Source organism: Epinephelus fuscoguttatus, linkage group LG18 (genome assembly GCF_011397635.1).
Source record: "Epinephelus fuscoguttatus linkage group LG18, E.fuscoguttatus.final_Chr_v1".
In the NCBI taxonomy this organism is placed as follows: Eukaryota; Metazoa; Chordata; class Actinopteri; order Perciformes; family Serranidae; genus Epinephelus; species Epinephelus fuscoguttatus.
In genome coordinates, this window is record NC_064769.1 from 8,584,696 (window position 1) to 8,605,067 (window position 20,372).

The 20,372-nt window shown below is 38.5% G+C and overlaps 1 protein-coding gene across 8 annotated transcripts in view; it reads right to left on the reverse strand.

The window, feature by feature from the left end:
- The window catches only part of mast4 (microtubule associated serine/threonine kinase family member 4), a 132,915-nt gene that overhangs the window by 58,557 nt on the left and 53,986 nt on the right, over positions 1-20,372 (reverse strand). For 7 of the 8 annotated variants that reach the window (XM_049603477.1, XM_049603476.1, XM_049603475.1 and 4 more), the window contains one exon: positions 12,306-12,337. In XM_049603477.1, coding sequence (XP_049459434.1) covers positions 12,306-12,337 — 32 coding nt within the window. Of the gene's footprint in view, positions 1-1,096; positions 1,271-12,305; positions 12,338-20,372 lie in introns of those variants that run through there. The other variant, XM_049603479.1, reaches the window with a different exon arrangement.

The window sequence follows — 20,372 nt, forward strand, 5'->3', positions numbered from 1 at the left end:
ATATCCTCCTCCTCCTTGCCATCAAGCTCCAGTGTTGTCAAAAACTATCAAAAACACAACAATGAGCTACACTGTTACACTGGCTGACATGTTCTGTCATTAAGATGGATATGGGCACTGTAGTTTATTTGAACTCAATACCACATCCAGCTGCAGTTGACACTCACAAACACATTAAATGTATTAATCCACTGATGAAAATAATGCAACATTTGTTTGTTGTTTGAGTAATGTTACAGTGGCCTGCTGTTTGTAGGAAATTATTTAGCCTTTGGTAAAAGTGAAAGAGTACACTCGTGACCCATTTTTCAAGAATTATGTCTTGAGTGGGAACCAATGTTCCTGGTGTGTGAGATCCAGACAAGCTTTCGAAGTCTGAAAGTGCTGACAAACAGACTAACACATTGTTGGTTTTGGTCTTTTCATGGGATTTGTTGACAGATAGAAAAATACAGAATATATCTATGTAAAAACCCTACACAGAAATAATGGCTTTAAAGCAAATCTAACACGGTCACTCATTCATCCAATTGTGCCCCCTTAATTTCCTGTTTTAAAGCCTTGAATGGAGGGAACCATAACAAATACCTTGTTGACCTAAATAAAAAATGATCAAGTCAAACAAATGACTGTGGCTTTGCTAAAAAGGGAAACCTTCCGTGTACTGTAAACACACAGCAATTCACTGCTTTCCACAATATTGATCACATCCAGCAAACACTGCCACTCATCATAGGTGTGTTATGAATATGCGTGTTTCCTGTGTGTGCACTGTGTGAATGTAAGTGTGTCACGCCAGCGAAGAAAGCATGTTGCGGCACTCCTTTAGCATGACATGTTATCTGTCTGTCTATCACACACGTGCATGAAAACATAAATGCGTGAACACACACAGACACACAGTCACAAGTAAGCCTCTGTTGCCTTGCTGTGAAGGATTTGACATTAGACTTCCTGCTGCAAATGTTGCTGCTGCTAATGCTAACGATGCACAAGCAACAGTGAAAGACAGCAACAAATATGACACAGAGACAGATGAAGCTACACACTGCAGCGGAGCTGCCTCCCCGGTAGGATAACGGAGGAAAATACTCACTCTAGCGTCAGCCCTGGAATTCTCAGCCTCTCCCGCTGGGCTTTCATGGCTGAACTGTGCTCGTTTGCTCTATTGTGGTCATGATATGCATTCACACTGCCTGCTTGCCTCCCGCCCCCCCCTGCACTGACAAAGAGCCAAACCCAGCCACCACAGTGCGATGAGACGGATTGGTTTTCTCTCCCCCCACAAAAAGGGAGGGGGTAAAAAAAGGGGGGCTAGGGTTCTTGTTTTGGTCTTTCCACTTCCCACCTTGAAGCTGTCAAATAAGACTCTCAGCTGCCTGCGGAGGGCATGGAGGCAGGACAATACCCCTTCTCCCCTCCCCTAATACACGCCCCCTGCTCCATCACAAACGCATGCACATTTACCCCCCCCCCCCCCCCACCACCACAATTCCTCCACCAACTGGTGACTTGCTACATAGCAGCAATGAATACAATACATTAAATCTACATTTTGTCTGCACCTCCAACACGCAGTCACCTTGACTGATGCTAACACAAGGCACGCACCACACAGATGCAATGTCACCACAACCATGGGGGATGATGTCATCATCGCAAGAAAAACATAATGCACCAGTACCTGCCAGTCCACGTCAGTCAGAGTACAGCAAGCCAGAATGAACTCACACCTGACTTCAAGTCTGTTGTATAACATAAATCATGCAAATAAAGAAGCAGAGCATCTTGCAGTGGTATTTGTTTATAACATCTAACCTTGCAGGCAAATTGAAGAATGAATTGAGTATTTGTGCTTGACTTAGAGAGGCATTTGAGTGTTGGATGTGATTGTGGAGTCAAAGACAGAAAGAAATAAAGCATGATGACGCAGCAAAGTGTTCGAGCCCCTGCAGGGATTTAAAAGACGCCAGAGGATACGGTTTATCACTAGTAAAATCACCCATGATGCACTTAACCCACATTTATTGTTGCAGACTCTCCATTTCCAAACCAACAAGATCACAATAAGTCAAAATGAGTCAATGACTCACTGGCAGGAAACTGTCCAAGGATAAACTAATGAATGACAGAAGAGGGGGCTTGGTTAGACAATTTGACAACACACTGTAAAAAAAACACACTACTTTAAACGTGTAGTGTTCACAATGAGTCAGCTACATTAACAGCTGTATAATGATGCTTTTGTTTAACCTGGAATGATGGGAAAAGTATAGGCACTCAGCTGTTGCCTCGCTCACTCACTCATCCAGAACACCAATGAATTCTTTATTCCTATGAGCATGTTTGAAGAGCAAAGAGCCACTGCAGATGACACCAAACACTGCATTAACCACAGAACTAGTAGATGAGGTAGGCAGGAACTGGAGCGTAAGGAGATTGCAGAGCTGTACCCAGAGTAAAGCAGGTCAAGAGTCGGCTACAAACTTCCGAGTACACAATATTACCCCCCTATGCTGACCTGTAATTTTCTGGTATTTGGCGCAGGTATCTTTTTTTAATCTTTCATATTTTTAATCTGATACAATTTCCATCTTGCCCCGTGATTCAATAAGATGACCATTGTTCATGGACTTTTATATTTGAATGCAGAAAAATAAATCAAAATTCTAACAATCGAAGCAAGCCTAGTGAAATCATGCAGCGTAAAGAGCCTGTGTGTGGCAGAAAGTGAAAGCTCTGACCCATGACTTCCTGTCAGTAAATGATAGGTTGAATTTTTTTTCTTTCTTCTGAAAGTCAATGAGACGAAACTCCAGTATTTTCAGGGTGCTGGGGAAATAACCTCTGACCTATAATACATCTTGGAATATGCAGTGAAGTGAAGCGAAGTCACAAAAGACATATTGTATGAATACAATCAAATAACAACGGCACATCCATATTTTGCATGTAGAAGTTTATGTAGATTCAGGCAGCCTGTTAAAGTCAACTTGTTAGGCATAATAAGACAAGGAAATTCACAAAACAATTCAAGAGTAGAGAACTTCTACAATTTGGACAAATGCGTAGCCTATTGACAAAACTTTCTGGATCATCAGCCATGCGGGTAAAAAACACAGACACCATTCAGTACGAATCACATCTGTCTGTAAAGTCAACCATGCTTATTACGACATCAACACTTATCTCTTACCATCAGGTCACCAGAATAAAATCCATTTAAAACACCTTCAAAAATCATGAACTCCAACTGCCATTAACACTAAAACTTCTTACTCGTCTGCATGCCTTCTGTATGTTTTCAAATATCATGTGCCAAATTTCCACCGCTTGATGACTGACAGTTACAGAAGCTCCATACAATATTCAGAGCATATTTATGATTCAGAGGTTGTCTGCACACTGTTCTCAAGATGGAGATGGCACCAGCTAGCAGCTAACGGTGCTAAGAGTGCCAACAGTGCTAACAACTGCAACAGTGCTAACACTGATAACTAGGGAGAAGTGGAGGATGGGCACTCTGCTTCCATCACAACACCATCCCATTATCAGCGGTAACCGCTGTATGAGCACAGTGCAGAGCGGCAGTGATTAGCTAGCCAGTTGTGGTTTTAAACTCGTCCCTAGCCAGCCTTTTATGAGAGCCAATTCCCCCTTATCTACAAACATATGTGTTAATGAGTGACCCAAAACCAACCCATAAACCTACAAACAGGAGTTCAAAGCATCTGGTAATGACCATCATTAATAACAACCTACTTGCTGTTGGCTCTATTGTATGTCATCTCCAGGGATTATCACAATATATAACATGCTTTTTCTGTTTATAAAGTACAAATGTAGAAAGACAGCAAGTAGTCACCCATCTTTTAAGTGTTTACATCTTAAGTAAAATTTCTAGAGCACAACTGATATCGGCGGCATGGTGGTGCAGTGGTTAGCATTGTTGCCTCACAGCGAGAGGGTTCCTGTTTCGAATCCAGGGTGTGGGGAGTGTGCGGAGTTTGCACGTTCTCCCCGTATCAGCGTGGGTTTTCTCCAGGTACTGCAGCTTCCTCCCACAGTCCAAAGACATGCAGGTTAGGTTAATTGGTGACTCTAAATTGACCGTAGGTGTGAATGTAAGCATGAATGGTTGTCTATCTCTATGTGTCAGCCCTGCGATAGTCTGGCGACCTGTACAGGGTGTACCCCACCTCTCACCCAATGTCAGCTGGGATAGACTCTAGCCCCCCTGCGACCCCAAACAGGGCTAAGCGGTTACGGAAATGAATGAACAACTGACAGCCTACGTGGTTATGATGTTAAAGCTGCCTCCTGTGCGAGCGAGAGGGGCAGAGAGAGGGTAAGAGTAGGATGAAGATGAGCGAATGCACAATGTTTCTGTAGGATATTAATAACTGACTCGAAACACTGCTTTGTCACTTAATGACCAGTCCACCCAAAACCTGCAATATTTTCTCACGAGCTTACCCGAACCAGGTCGACACGTGCATCACTACAAGTCATTCAGATTCACACATGGGACTCACACTCACTAAAATGCATGTGTGGCCAGCATGGCTACCACAAAAACAAGCAGAGAAGCTCAGATACAACATACAGAGAGGTAGTGTGACTAGCCAACAGTTCCTGCATGGTATACCTTTAATGTTTGTGACCACAAAGCAGATATGAGAAAAACTAGTTTGGCCTCACAATTGCTTTTATGACATTTTGGGAAATATGTTTTTAATTTTTTTCTTAGATGAGAAGATCAACACCTCTCTCATGTCTGTACATTAATATTAAGCTACAGCTAACAGCTGGCTAGCTTAGCTTAGCATTTAGATCAGAAAAAGGGGGAAACAATTGGACTGGCTCTTTCCAAAGATAACAAAATCTGCCTTTCAGCATCTCTGAAGCTCTCTAATTAACACATACAGAAAACACTACAGAAAACTCATCTCACAATGAGGAGTCACTTAGTGCCTGCTTTGCAGTCCAGCCAAAAATACCATTTTTTTAAGATGTATAAATCCAAGAACATCACCTGCTTTAGTTCAAAAGGTTAAATCAGTAAGACCAGCACACATGATACATCAGCTGTGTGCGGTGCAGGTGTTGAGTGCACATTTATATCATTTCCTACCTACACTGGAATTAGACAACAAAACACTGTGCAAAATGTATCCAACACCAATAAATATAATAAAACAGAGAAAGATAAATACATATGCATTTCATTTTGCTCAACTGATTTCATTTTCATTTTTGTGTTTTTTTTTTTGTAGATGACTCACCAAGGTCTTCATAATAATGTATGACTGCTACTGTACCCGTGTGTGAAAAACTTTCACTGACTCACAGCACAGTGTGCAGAGGAGATTCTATTGTTCAGCTTGAATTCATCTGAAATCAGTTCTACCTCAATGCCAGAGAAGGAGACCCACATCAGTCTCTCAGCAACTGCATGCTGACTGCTTTTTAGTTACACAGAAAGTGGTGGAGAAAGCCAGTCATTTGCACCACACTATACACCATACTCGTATATGTCCCTTGGTTTACACCAAGGGACATATACACCTTATTTACACCTATTAATTAATGCCACAGCTCTTGTCTAAAGCTGCTGCAATTTCTTGCAACTTCTTGTAGCCACAATTTTAAAGTGAGGTCACACTCATGGAGCACTCACATTGTTGGTGTTTATTAGAAAAAAGGATTCTCATTATGAAAGTACACACTGTATAAGATGTTGAGGCAACTTTTGCAAACAACAATGTAAAAATGTGGATAAACAATACTTGTGATAACTGGTAAAAAAAAAAAAAAAAAAACTGCCTGGAGAGATGCAGTGGACATTTTCTGTTCATTGTGAAGCAGCCTTTTATTGAACAGTTTGTAACTACAGGTGCTAAACCAGTTTGTTTTGTCAAAATCTCAAAAGTTTTGACTGACTTTTTCCTTTTAGAAAATAAAAATATTACTTTTTTACAGGGCATCTATATGTTAATGCAATAACATGTTATTATGTGTTAAGTCAGTGTTTTGTAGGTCACAAGTAATACCCCCTTTTCCACCAATAATATATAAATCTACAAAGTTAATGAATTCTTCTTTTAATTGTACTTCTTTGTTAAAACAAGTTTGTTCAAAAAAGTGCCACTAAACTCAAACAAAAAAAGTAGTGCTGACATGGCACTTTCATAGCATAAAGTACTATTAACTAGTAGTCAACCATAACAGATTAATTTTGTGTGTTTTTGTCCTGTCTTGTTGTAATTTAATCTTCTCAGACTGGAAAAATTGACTTGGGGAAGGTATCAAGTATTTAAAAGTCAAAAGAACCAAGCTAAGGTCAAAAGATTCAAGCCAAGGTGAAGCCACAAGTCACTGGTGTTAAAGTCCAAGTTGAGTTGCAAGTCTTTTTTGATTTTATCAATTTGAGTCCAATGTCATCAAATTTGTGACTTGAGTCTGACTCGAGTCCAAGTCATGTCACTTGACTCCACACCTCTAGCATTGTCTTTTAAACATCTCGGCTCACAAAAATAGTAGTCAAATGTTGTCTCTGTCTTTGTCATCTTAAAACCTGCTATTAATTATGAATTATATTCTTCCTTCATAGTGGTCACTGCCATCCAGCAGACAATGACAGAATTGTGGCCAACAATGCCAAATAAGCATTACTGAAACATTAGATTTAACTTGCAAGTGCAACTTGCGAGTGCAAAAAGCTTTAAACACAACACTGAGTATTGATTATCACATTAGAAAGTTGACATAATTGAAAAAAGGGCCTACTTATTCTTCAAACTGATATGCACCAACATTAGCATCCATTTAGAGTCGTGTTTGTCATCTTGTTTGGACACTCAGCAGTGAGTCAGAACCAACAACAAAATGTGGGCTGCAGAACCAAAACAATGAAGTGAGAGACGGAGAAAAGATCTGAGCAAAAAGGATCAAGAGATAATTCTCTTATACAGTAGGTGACAATATTCGCTTTGAACATAGCCATTTAGTCCATTATTAATATAAAGATTCTGATTAGTGCAGGATTCAATTTTAAATTCATGACTCGCCACATCGGCTGCTATTCAGCCTTTGCAAAATGTGACAATTGAGCACTATTGAGCCTGTGCTTTACTTTAATGCATAAAACATTATGTGCACCAGTTTTTAACAGAGAAATTCAAAATAACTAATGCTGTTGCTAAACTTAAAATCAGAAAATTCTACCACAAGTGATACTTCTATTCATTCTGTATTACCAGACAAATTAACATTACATTTATTCATTTGGCAGATGTTTTTATTCAAAGCTATGTACAAATAAGGTACCAATCCTTAACAAAAACAAAAACATATGCTGTCAAATGTGTGCCAGAACCAGGATATATTTCATACCCAAAAAAGAAAATACTGTGTATATAAAAATGTCCAGGAGGACGACAACTGTAATACTACTCATAAATCTCAGTAAATGGCCAAACTCTGCCAGAAACTTTATTTGCAGTGATCACCTTCATGAAATATGGCTGACAACATCTGTTGAATTGAATGTCACCATAAAAACAGTACGTAACAGAATCTTCAGTCAACAAATTCTCTTTGATATCCTGTTGCATGGAAAAAGCAGCTGAGGAAGTTGGGCAGCGCAACAGCTTGGTCCTGCAGAGCTGACACTACAACAGGTTGTGTTTTTGTGCTGAGAAATAGAAATACAGAATCTAACAAAGATGGTCAACAAATCTAGTGAGTGTGCTTTAAGTTGCCAACACGTACAAATGATTTATTTTATGTTGTTTCATTGGACCCAGCAAAAGACTCCCAGTTATTAAGGTCAGCCTATAAATAGGTTTCACTCATCACACAACTAAAATGACTCATGTTGAAAACAACTTCACAAATGACGTAAGATCAAATGCATCCCTCTTATGGCTGTGGGAAAGAAAATTACAACAAAAAAAGATGGAAAAAGTCTGTGGAAAAGGCTAAACTTAGTAATTATCTCCCATGTTGACATCAGCCAGCATGTTAATGACTTCAAATGTTCAGTAGATGGCTCTCTGCGACAGGAAACCTTCTGTGAGATTTCACTGCTCTGTATTTCATAAACTCTGCCTACACAGTTGCAGAGTTTGAAGAGTTAAGTTCCTTTGCTGTGTGCTTTTTGTGATTAGAAGATAAATATATGTTGAGTCTGAACCAACTATACCTTATTCTCTACTCAGCTCTTCATCTGTCACATCAACACCCTGCCTAACACACTGACATCAAGCACATAAACAGATTACAGCTACAACACCAATCAAGAGAAGCAAATACATCTATCTTACAAAATATGGGTTACTTTATGCGCACTTCATTTTCAAGACCAACATCTATTAGCCACTTAAATTAACTGCAGCTCTGATTAATTTGAAGCAGTTATATCAACTTTGTCATATCCAAACACCATTACTATGGTTACCAAGGTCACAAGAGGCTTCAGCGCTCTAAATATAAACCGGTGCAGTTGGTGATCTCACAGCAGCCTGTTAGTAATGGCTCACCTCCATTACAGTAGGTGCCCCCTCTGGTGAGGTGCCAGCGAGAGCAGCAAGGTGTCATGGGTAAATCTTTCTCTTCCACTATGAAATATATCAAACTAAGCCAAAATCAATGTCCGGTAAGTCTATGATGCCTTTACCCGGCTGTAAAACTGTATCTCATGTGGCATATCAACGGTCAAAGTATCATCTTTAATAACCCACTAAACAGACCAACCAGCCTAAAGGCAGTTCAGGTCACTGTAACATCCTCTCTTTCTCATGACAAAACAGACCATTATTACAAAACAAAGTAATGAATTGTGTATTTCACCAAATCACTTTTTGATCCTGAGAGCAACTAACTAATTCAAATGTAAAGTAGATAATATTTATTAAGCAATATTTGAAAAATGGAAATTATTCTGTGCTCTAACACTCAACCATTGTATAAGAAACATCTTAGGGTGACTCCTAATAGAATTGTGGAAAAACATTTCCTGAGAAACCAATAAATGCATTCATTGGAAAACAGCTAATACACTGTATCCTACACCTACCCCAAACAAGTGAAAGCTGGAAAAATATCCTGAACATGTTCTGTCCTAAATTTTGGAGAGAATTATTTGAATAACTTGAGAGAGTACTGGGTTTAAAGCTCCCTGGAGACCCGCTGTTCATCATTCTTGGGGCATTTCCAGAGAAAATGAGAAATATACAGTATTTATGGCACATACTGCAGGCGGCTGCCAAAAAAGCCAACCTCCAACCCATGGCAGGTGGCAATCAGTAATTAAAGGAATCTACTTGATGGAAGAACCAACTTTCATGTTGAGATTAGAGAATGTATAATTCACAGAGAGACGGTCACTGTTTTGACACTGAAACTTCAAACATAGTATGTATATTTAGTAAAGGCCATTTAAGAACTGCATACTAAACTAAAATGCATTTTGCTCACTAGGAAGCTAATTAACATCAGTTTAAGGCTTGCTTGCTGACACTCACTGACCACAGAGTACACTGATCAATAGAATGTGACCAAACAACTGCAGAATATGTGAAATAAAAACAACAAGAATATTTTAAGGGATCTCTCTACAATGTGCTTATAATGCAGGTTAGATTGAGTCGCCAAAATATAACTAATAATTTATGAGTTGGCTGACAATCATCGCAGCTGACTTTAGGCCAAGAACATTTACATAGTTAAATATGATCAGTTGATACCTGTCATCTGAAGAGCCCAATCATGATCATCAGTCCACATTTGTCATTTCTGAATCTAAATTTTATTGAAGCTTCTCTCCTCTTGTTTCAGCAAACACACACTGAGCCACATTATTGTCTGGGTTAAAACGGCATATCAAAGTAAAAGATGTTATCTAAACTGTTTCTGATATGGATAGGGTTCCAATAGATATAACTATGAATATTAAATTTGATAATTTTATGTGACTTTTATAATTTGATTCATGAACAGCGTACAGCTGAGATAAAATGTTTAAAAAGCCAGAACTTTTAACTCAACACAAACTTTTGATACAATACGAATTGATACAAATATGACTGTAGCTCATTTGTAGGGGTATAACGGTACACAGAAGGTACTGTTTGATGCGAGGTGGGTACAGCGGGCTAAAAACAAATGCATAAGAATAAGTTTGTTTTCATTTATTTTGAAGAGACAGTGTGTCAAAGTGTCGAAGACAGACACAATCCTCCTGACTAAGAGCATTTTACTCACTGGCAACTTTGGTAAGCTATTTTCATTATAAAACATATCAATCATTTCGAACACTTCTGCATTACACTGAATGAATACTAAAAAACACTTTTCCTAAAAGCAACAGGTCACAACAAGCTATAAAATTGAAAAGCATCTCTAATGCTATGAAACTGAAAATATAAAATAAAACTTGTGCATGAGGAAAAGTGTTACAATTAGCTCCACTTTGGCTATATGCCAATGTAAATGCCATTTGCTCCAGTAATTGTGTTACTCTGTTCTGCTGTTGCATCTAAAGGCTTCTTCAAAGCAGTGGGGGTAAGGAGTTGGGCTCTAGTTTAAATTTTTTCCCGTCCCAGTGGTTAGCACATCTAGGTGATGCCATTAAAAGTGTGTTAGCATGTTGGATGTGTTCTCATTCACATACCCTATACTGATGTTGTAGTTAACCCATAGATGGGTCTTTAGGTTTCATTTATAACCATTGTTACGCACAAATATGTTCAAAGAGGTGTACGCCCCTTCCCACATGAAAGCTGTGATCTATAAAAACAAACTTGGGAGAATGTGCACACCTGTATGAAAAGTATGACCCATTTCGGTTATGCAGATGGTGAGGTGGGGAACCGAAGCCAGATTGAGAATCATTATACGTACGATGTCTCTAGCACATGAAATTTCACTGTGCTTGTGAGCCATAACTTTTCCATAAGCATTTTTCAGTTGTAAGAATGACAAGCCAACTCAAATCTCACATTGACTTTAGTGCAGTATTTCATCAGCTATGATCTACCATCACATTCCCACCTCCACAGCACAGGAGATGAGGGCCGAACTGTATGCTGCTGACACTCAGCTGTGGTCGGCTGTGGAGTGCACATCACGTAGCATTAAATAACTGCAAAACAGAGCGTCAACAGTTTTCAATAATACCTTCCAATACTGTAAATATATATCACCAAGTACAATTTTAGTTTGCATATTGTTTTTGTGTGTAAAATCACTGCAGTGAACACGACTGTGCTGTAATTGGAGATGTTGTGGTGGCTGCCACACACACTCTGCTCTCTCCAGTCACCTTATGAATGTCTTCACCACCTGCACATATGAACTGTGTAAATTAGCACATTTTGGAAACAAAGCCAAGGACAGCTCTCACACAATATAAGACACAATATCTTCACTATTAGTGTCCTAATCATAATGCAAGCCAGGTTTGCCATAACAAACTGAAATTAATAAACTGTGTTCACCCATCAAACTTTCATCTTGAAATGATATCACAGGCTGGGGAATACCACTGATTGTCAGGATCATTTTGGCAAAGTGTGAAGCAATCAGTCTGATTGCTGTCAACATATAAATACTGCGGTGACACTCTGTCGTGGATCCCTGATCAGCAGGCTCATTTCTATGCATCAACATTCATGAGGTGCTTTGCACTGAACATTTATGGTTAAATCTGGGCGTGTAGAAGGCGGGATATGAGGCTGATCCATGTGTGGACAACTCCAAGTTGATTTGAAATTTATAAAAGGAAATTGTGCACTGGCAGGCGTATACATGTTTTTCTAAAACTAAATATTTTTGGTGCACGCCATATTCGGCTTTTGTCTGCACATACACTTTAGTAGGGATCCTACACACTGTTTTATAAAGGTGCACCCCTGGTGTTTTTTAATTTGTGCTCACCACAGTGTGGCTGACTTGTGCGCCAATCTACTTGTTGTGCTATCCTCAGCATATATTGCTTATAGCATACAGTTAAATGTTTCCGGGCGGAAATTGTGCTTGTGAACTTTAGTTCTGCATTATGTGCATCGGTCCACATAGCGTGTATTCTCAAGTGACTGCATGCACCAAAGCGTGACCCTGTACTGTGAAGGTTCGGCATGAACACACAAACTGCTACAGCCCAACTTAGTTGAGTATCACGCTAACATGGTCATAGCTAGCATTCCAACTTGACAACTTATTGGATGGTGTAACCAACCTATCAATCCACTCAATTTGAAGCAGGTGTGAAACATATATGTAACATCTATCTGGGTACTTACAAACTGCCTCTTCTAGGAAGACTCAGCTCTTTCTGTAAATGAAAAGAATAGAGAAGAGTTGTTAGCACAAAAATTTTAAACTTTAATATGCATTTTAAACAATACATCGGTTATGTAGCATCTTATGCACTGGCACTCCTAACCTATGCCCCACGAACACTGACAAAAGAATGACACTTTACACAACATATAAAACTGGAAGGTAACTTTCAGGTCATTGTATGAGATCTGATGATACCCATATATTTGTGTGGGTGTTTTTTCTTTTTTTAAATAAATGAAAGCTGCAAGCCTGTTCATTGGATTCTAGAAAACTGTAGCATTACTGTAGTATAAATGTAGCCTCACAGACACCACAGACAACGAAGAACACCAAGCCATATCAAAATCTGCAGATCAAAATAAAGAAAAGTGAAAAATGAGTAAAAAATTAAGGAGAAGATTGGATTGTGTCAGAAAAACCAACAGTAAGTGCACTACTCTTCTGCTGCAGTGGCTTTACAGCCTCACAAACAGCCACCATATGGAAAGAGAACACAGAGCAGGTGTGAAACTGTTACATCTCATCCCAGCAAACTGCGCTACAAGTTTAAAGAAGGCATCTGGATTTAAAACTGCTCACTTAAATCGCATAACAGCTGAGGCAAGTAAACATGAATATCGTGGAAGGTCAAACTCAGCCCCAAAGAATGAAACCTGACATGTGCATGTTTAACTACTTTTAGTTTACTTAAAGACAATACTGTGTATATACTGTATATGTTGCTGAATAACTGCAGAAGCCAGAGTTACACAGAGGTCAGGGTTTACTGTGTGTACTGAATTAGTCCAGAAAAAGCACCAATAATGCCGTCATTGATTTCTTTAGGCATTGTATGTTCTCATAGGCTTCTTACCCAAAACTTCATTAAAACACTCCGAAGAACATATTTTTCTAAAAGCCACCAGGAATGAAGTAAAATACATCTGAGCACAACTGCTGCAGCAGCATCTGTTTAAGTGTCACATGGAGTCATGCAAGCTGAGGACCTACATCAGCCACAGCGACAGACAAGCACACCGTGTACAGATCACTATATAGTCCATAGAGTTTACACAAGTGTTTGTGTAATTACAGTAGTTTCTTGTAAAGACTAAGGTTGTTTATTGGCCTCACAACAGTCCCCTGTGCTCTTTTATATCAGCAGTGGGAAACAAATACAAAGCGCCCCAGCTCTGATTATTTCAAATCTTTCCCTACTGGATCTGTCCTCTAAAACAGGACTGCTAAGTAACCAGGCTTTGGATCAGTTTTGTTTAGTGACTACAAATCCCATTGATTTAATCATGAGACATTTCTTTGACTAATAATAACCTGATAAGGGTGAGGTCCTTTGTCTCAAACAGTGTAGGACATTGAGTTGATGTGTATTGGCTGCTCCAGTCAGCAGAAAAACTGCTAAGCCCCACTCTCCCTTTGCTATCAATTAGGGCTTAATGTCTGGCTTCCCCTGCTGCCTACAGAAGACCAAGGGCAGAGAGTTTCCTTGGGAGACATGACCGCAGCTCACACAACACTAATTACCAGCAGGGAATGACTTACACTGGTGGGTTATCCACCAATCACTGCACACCAAATAACATTATGAAGTCTACAATAATGTCCAAAACATGATGATAATAAACCGTTGTATTGCAAAACACATGTTTTCATGTGAAATCAATTCATGCCTCTGGAAAATATTTACATAAAGTGGAATAAATGTCTTGCAGTGGCTTGCTTATTTATGCTTTGATGCTTGACATTTTTGGACACCTTTCAAAGTTTGTGTAGAGAAAGAGGTCTATTACTGACAGCGAGCATATTCAAAGTGCTCTGTGTGACATGGGTTTAATGAAACAGAGTGTTGAGATGCATACAAGCTAGCTAGCTCTCCTGCTGACTAAAGTTGGGTTTGTCTTTGCTTCAAAATACATTTCTTAGAAAAAATAAAACAGCCTTGGTCTAACCAAATTAATGCACTTATTCCAGCAAAACAACAGCATGAACAACAGTCTATTTCAAAAGATTAGACATAAAACTAGAAACTCAGAACTTATCAAAAACAACTCATATCTTCCCCACAACATAAAAAGAATGATAACTCTACTAACAACAGCACAGCCCACTACCATACTTCCTCAGATTAAAAAAACCTCTTTAAATCCAATTTTGATACTATTGTTCTACATGTTTTCAGTGTATTTACATTTTGTAATTATCTCTCAAGATGAAATGATGAGATAAAATGATTATTGTGCCACATTCTTTTAAGCAAAGGCCCTCTCATTTTGTCTTGTGTAAATCCAGCGCACCACTTTTCTTTACAGCAGTGCACTCAGTGTTGTGAACTTGGTAACTTTCTCACTAGATTTAGTCTTTTCAGACCTTCTGGTGACTTTATTTCCATAAAGTGACGAGCTACAAATTTAGAGACTTATTCAGACAATCAGGGAAAAGATGAGGAATAAATCAAAATTCATCTCCATGCATACTGCTTAAATTTATAGCTCAAGAAAAAAACACTGCTATAAGGTTTTTATTAGTTTATCATATAAGGTTTTTTTTTTTTTCCTTTTTTAAAAATTATTATTCAAAGATTCCAAAGTCAATGAATTATCATGTTAAATAGTTTTGATCTCAATATTAAGGAGGTCCTGAGAGGTCAATGCACCACAAACAGACAGAATACAAGGAAAGCAAGAACCATCTTAACCACCACCAACTTGACAACACGTGCAGCATTTAGAAACATTCACCATCTTGATGATACATGAAAACATCAATTTGACGTCTCATGCACAGTATTTGGAAAAGATGTTAAAAGCACAACAAAAACTGTTTCCAGGGGGAAACTAAAACATAATGTACACAGCTGGGACTTTCTTGGGCTTAATCCAAAAGTCTAGACTTCACCACACTAGACTTTGGAGCTCTCAGCACTCCCAGACTTCGTCCACTAGTGACTTTGCAGAAGTCTGGGAGTGCTGAGGGCTCCAAATCCACAATTCAACCAGTCTACAAGAGGCTTCAAGTGGACTTTCAGCAGACTTCCAGACAGTGTGCTTGGGGTGCAGACCTTACTGATTTAATAACCAACAATGAATCGCAATACTGATGTGACATTGTAGGTTTTTTTCTTTCAATTGCTGAAAACCTTACAAATGTGTAAAATAGTTATTGATAGGTAGGCCTATTAAAAAGCTATTTGAACTGTATAGGCCAGAAATAATATTCAACCACATCATGACACAAAAAATATGTACAAGTACAGGAAAAAAAGGGAATGAAAATACATCTTATTAATTCATCTTGTAATAGGCTAGGAAATTGGCTGAAAAACAACAAAGGGTCTTCCAATCTAAGTAATACCCAATTTATTTAGTCATAGTCCTTAATTCCAAACATTTCTGTTGTTGAACGTGTGTAGTCTGTTATATAGAGATATGTGAATATATTTTTGTTAGGTCACAAAAAAGGTATTTATATCTATTATCTGCTGGGACAGATGAGCAGAAACTATTCATCAACTTGCATGAGAAATATGACGGTAGCCATAGTTGCCGCTTGAACGTTTCCACAGCAGTGAGTGAAACAGACTTGAGGCCTGTTTATCAGCGGCTTGCAGTCTCTCCCCTTGAAGACTTTACATGATGACAGTGAACACGTCAGTGCGTACAACTGAAGTCTGCCAGTTTGCAAGTCCAGAAGGTGGACATTTGGATTTAGCCTTGTTGTTGCCATGGTTTTTGGATTATGAAGTAAGTGATATTGGGTCAGTGGTGTTGGGAAATAAAATGTACAGCTTATTTTTTACATTGTGATTACACAAATCAGATATTATTGCAGACTGCAGATCTGCTGTTGACCTAGCATTAGCCTATTGCTTGTTAGTACTCTGCCAGTTTAAACAAAATGATAGCACCACAGGGAACGTCATCTGACTAGTATTAGTATCCTCCAATTAAAGACTGTTTGAACTGGCAGGCTAATAAGAAGCCACAGGCTAACGCTAGGTTAACGGCAATCTGCAATCTGTAATAAAGTCTGAATCATGCAATCATAGTGTTAAAAAAAAAAAAGTAAAAATAAAAAAAAATAAAAACCCTTTTATTTTAGGTGATTTTCCTACACCACTTGCAGATAGCTGACTACAATAAGTTCACAGGCCAAAAACCATGGCAACAAAAAGTGTGTTCCAGCTGTGTGCAACAGTTTTTGTTGTGATGTGAGCCACTTGCAGTGCTTCTTCTCAATGCTGCGCTCTTATGAGGGTGAAGTTTTCATGTGTCGTCAAGTTGGTGAAGGTTTTCACAAGGCTGCACATTTGTTGTTAAGTTGGTGAAAGGTTTCTTCATATGCTCGTGTTGTCTGATCGTGTCTATTTGCAGTACATTGAGCTCTCAAGGCCACTGAATAATAATGACCCAAAACAATCATGTTTATGAATTTGGCCATAATCGAGCAGCCCTGCATCCATTATTACTGGTTATATTTATCTCAGTAAGCCTCACCCTTTACTGTAAACTCTGTATGAAGTTCCTGCCAATGTAAATTGAACGTTTCCAACTGCTGGTTCAGTCATTTAACAAAAATCATTTAAGGGCTGTGACATTTCCTACCATGGTTAACCTTGCCAGTGTTAGTAGACATTCAGAAAACATTTTTCTTTCTCCCTTTATCAGTGAGTGGACTTCACCTCTTGCTTCATTATCCCTCACAGACATTTCTCTTCATGTGCTCAGAGTCAAGAGTGAAGCCTGAGCTGTGTGTCAATGTCATGGTCAAACAGTGTGTCTGACTCACGCTGCTGCAGTATCAACAGCACCAAGACCAGGCAAAGAAGACATTAATTCAACAAGAGACTTGTCATGGGAACGATACACGCAGTACTCTTTCTGCATAACTATACATTGACAAAAATACTTTCAATTGTACTGTCTTTTTAATCTCTTTAGATGGTAATACATGCTGTGTATTATCCTAATGAGAAACTCTTACTGAAGCTTTGGGTGATGCATTTTTCTTTTAAACTAAATTATATAATTGGGTAGTTGTTGGTTCATTATATTCTTATGGGATTCTAAAAATCAATAACAATTTAAAACAGAATACAAACCTTACAATGATCTTCTTTCATTGAATCCCCACTTTAAGGGCTATAGTTCACAGATGATACCTAGATAGCTTTGAGGCATTACTTCTATACACAAATAAGAAAAACTTAACTGAAAAGCCTTAAATTTGATTTAAACTTTTTGGGACATTCAAGATTGGATTTAATGAAGTAATAGCCCCCATGTGTGTTTTTCAAAGTCAGCATAAAATTTAACATAAATACAAGTATTTCCATTAACTTTTATGATCCTTAAGAGGTTGAAAAGCTGTCAAACAGGCAATACAGACTCAGAGTAATTGCATGAAAACCTTTCATCTTTGAAAGTTATCCATCAAGAAAACAAACTGGTGATGAAAGTAAATCTTGTACATTTCATCATTTGTTTATCAGCGTTTGAGAGATAACAATTCTGACACAATGAACCTGAGATGGTTTATTGTTCCACAGGGCAAATGTCAATTAATGACTTCTAGCAACAACATTTCACCTCCAAGACACCACATCAAAGCTGCCGCACTGCTCTTGTAAAAAAGGCCTATGTGTAATGGTTCATTAATTATTCCCTTTGATTTATTTAGGATTTTTCTACATCTCAAGATCAAAAGTGTACTTGGTTTTACTGTGGTGTGCTGCTGACTGGCAGGAAAATCCCTACTCTCATATGAAGTCATAATGCCATCAAATCAACACCCTGAGTAACATCAGAGGGAAGGAAGTTAAATCTTTCCTGTTGTATCTGAATGCTCGTTTAGTTAGTCTGTAATTATGATGCGTGTCAGAGAGATCATTTAGGATCACTGACCAGATCGACTTTACACTGATTCAGTGTTGGTAATCCTCATCCGACACTGAGCAAAGTGCTGCCTTGGGCTACATGTAATTTTTACAGTATGTCAGAGAATAAGCTGACACGTGAAAATCTATAACAAAATGTTTAATGTTTTGTCTGTACAGTCTCTACAACACTGTTATAAGGATGCCAGTCAGAACTTCTCATGGACCAACATGTTAAGCTGTCACTTTCAATAACTAGTCTGGAACCCAGTTGTCAGAGACAATAGCAGGATGCACTTTCTTTATTCTTGAAGCTAAAAAAAGAAAACAAGACTCCACAAGAGTTTACAACTGTGAGGATGTACTTAGCTAGCTGCTAATGACAGTGTGCTAACATGCTCACAATAACATTTAGAACCTGACACTACTCAACCAGTCTCTGTCACCACCATCATCCTCTCGCCTAAAATAAACTGTTTCCATGTCTTCTCGTCTTTTTATTTACAGTTTCTACACAGAAATTATGACATGATGAGATCCAGGATAGATGACACATACTCATGAAACCTTTAGGGACTGTCGCTGTTTGATTTTAGGTTTAATATGTCTTAATACAAAATCATTAAACATACACTGTACACATTGTGTGTTTTTATTATATAAGCACTGGTCAGTGGATTCATGCTTTTGGTGTCTTTAGAATGAAGATGTAAATAACAAAAGGGTCCTAATTAAAGACATAACTCAAAATGAAACCTTTGCTTCATCTAACCTGAATGCTGCTTCAAAGTCAGAGGCCTTAAGTGTGTCTGGAGATTAGGAGAGGTCAAAGAGATCAATAAAGCTGGTTATCTGCCCCAGACACATGTGCAACACAGTAAGTGGACAGACTACATTATAAAACTGATTAAAGATTGCCTCAAAGTGCATCAATTGCCCTCAAGTAGTAAACAAACAAACAGTCAATGACCTGAATTTTGATCCTTAAGAAACTTCATGTAAGCATTTGACTTCTATACACCATAACAGCTGTATCAGTAAATCCAAACCTAGTGTCTGAAGTAATACCTTCCAGCATTATGCCCTACTCCATCTGAGAGATATTGATTTGTGCACCAGCAGGGGGAAATTTAACAGCAAAGAACACATGCACTGTTAGAAAGCTTTGCTGATTAAATCTGTTGGCATCCTCACATTCCTCCTTGTAGCAGGATGTTAGGTGTCATAAATGCTTAATCCACTGTCTCATCCAATGTTGTAAGAGGGAAACAATTCATTTCATGGCTGGCACTGAGCATAATGTTCTGCTAATTTAATGATCTCTCGTTTTTTAATGAGCAGCTCCTTTTAATGGCATGATAATGGACCCTTAAAGCTAAAATAAATGACGATATTCACAACTGCAGTCTAACATCTTACGATAACTACAGGTTAGAAGTTGTTTCAATATCACAAATGTCAGATGGTCTGGTTCATTCATCATCAATATGAATGGGGACCAGGTTCCTTCAGTTTATAGTACTTCACAAGCTCCATCTAAGCAGCAGCATATTGACAAAACTCTTCTAAGGAGTTGCAAAAATTTGTTGTTTAATACTGTTGGACTTTATAACTGTTTAGTGATACATTGCTGTTTACACACTTCTTTGCTGTTGCACATTGTCTTGCTGTTTGATAATTGCCACTGGTTGTTAATGAAGCTTGTCAAACTGCCAAATGTATACTGTTGATGTTATGGCATATTAGTCACTGGCATTTGCATCTAACTGATGTCAGTGTCTGTTGATGTTTGACAGGAACGAATGCAAATGACAGAAGTGATGTACAAACTCAGATGACAGAAGGGATGAACAGCTGGAGATGACAAAGGACTGGAAACTACTAAAAGACTCCAGTCCAGTTTGAACAGCGGATACTGTGAGGAGATCAGTTAAATGCAAACTCCAGTGACAGGTTAAATTGTGTAGTCACTAAAGACTGGTGCCACAAGTCGTACAAAAGCAAGGGCGTGGTCAACAAAACATGAAAAACGAGGTTAACAAACCCTATTTAATCCATTAACAGAACCTGATACAACCAAGCCACCAGATTTTTGTCGAGCATGCAAAATATGCTACTTCTTTGGAATTTTTTTTATTTTATTTTTTTTAGTTAC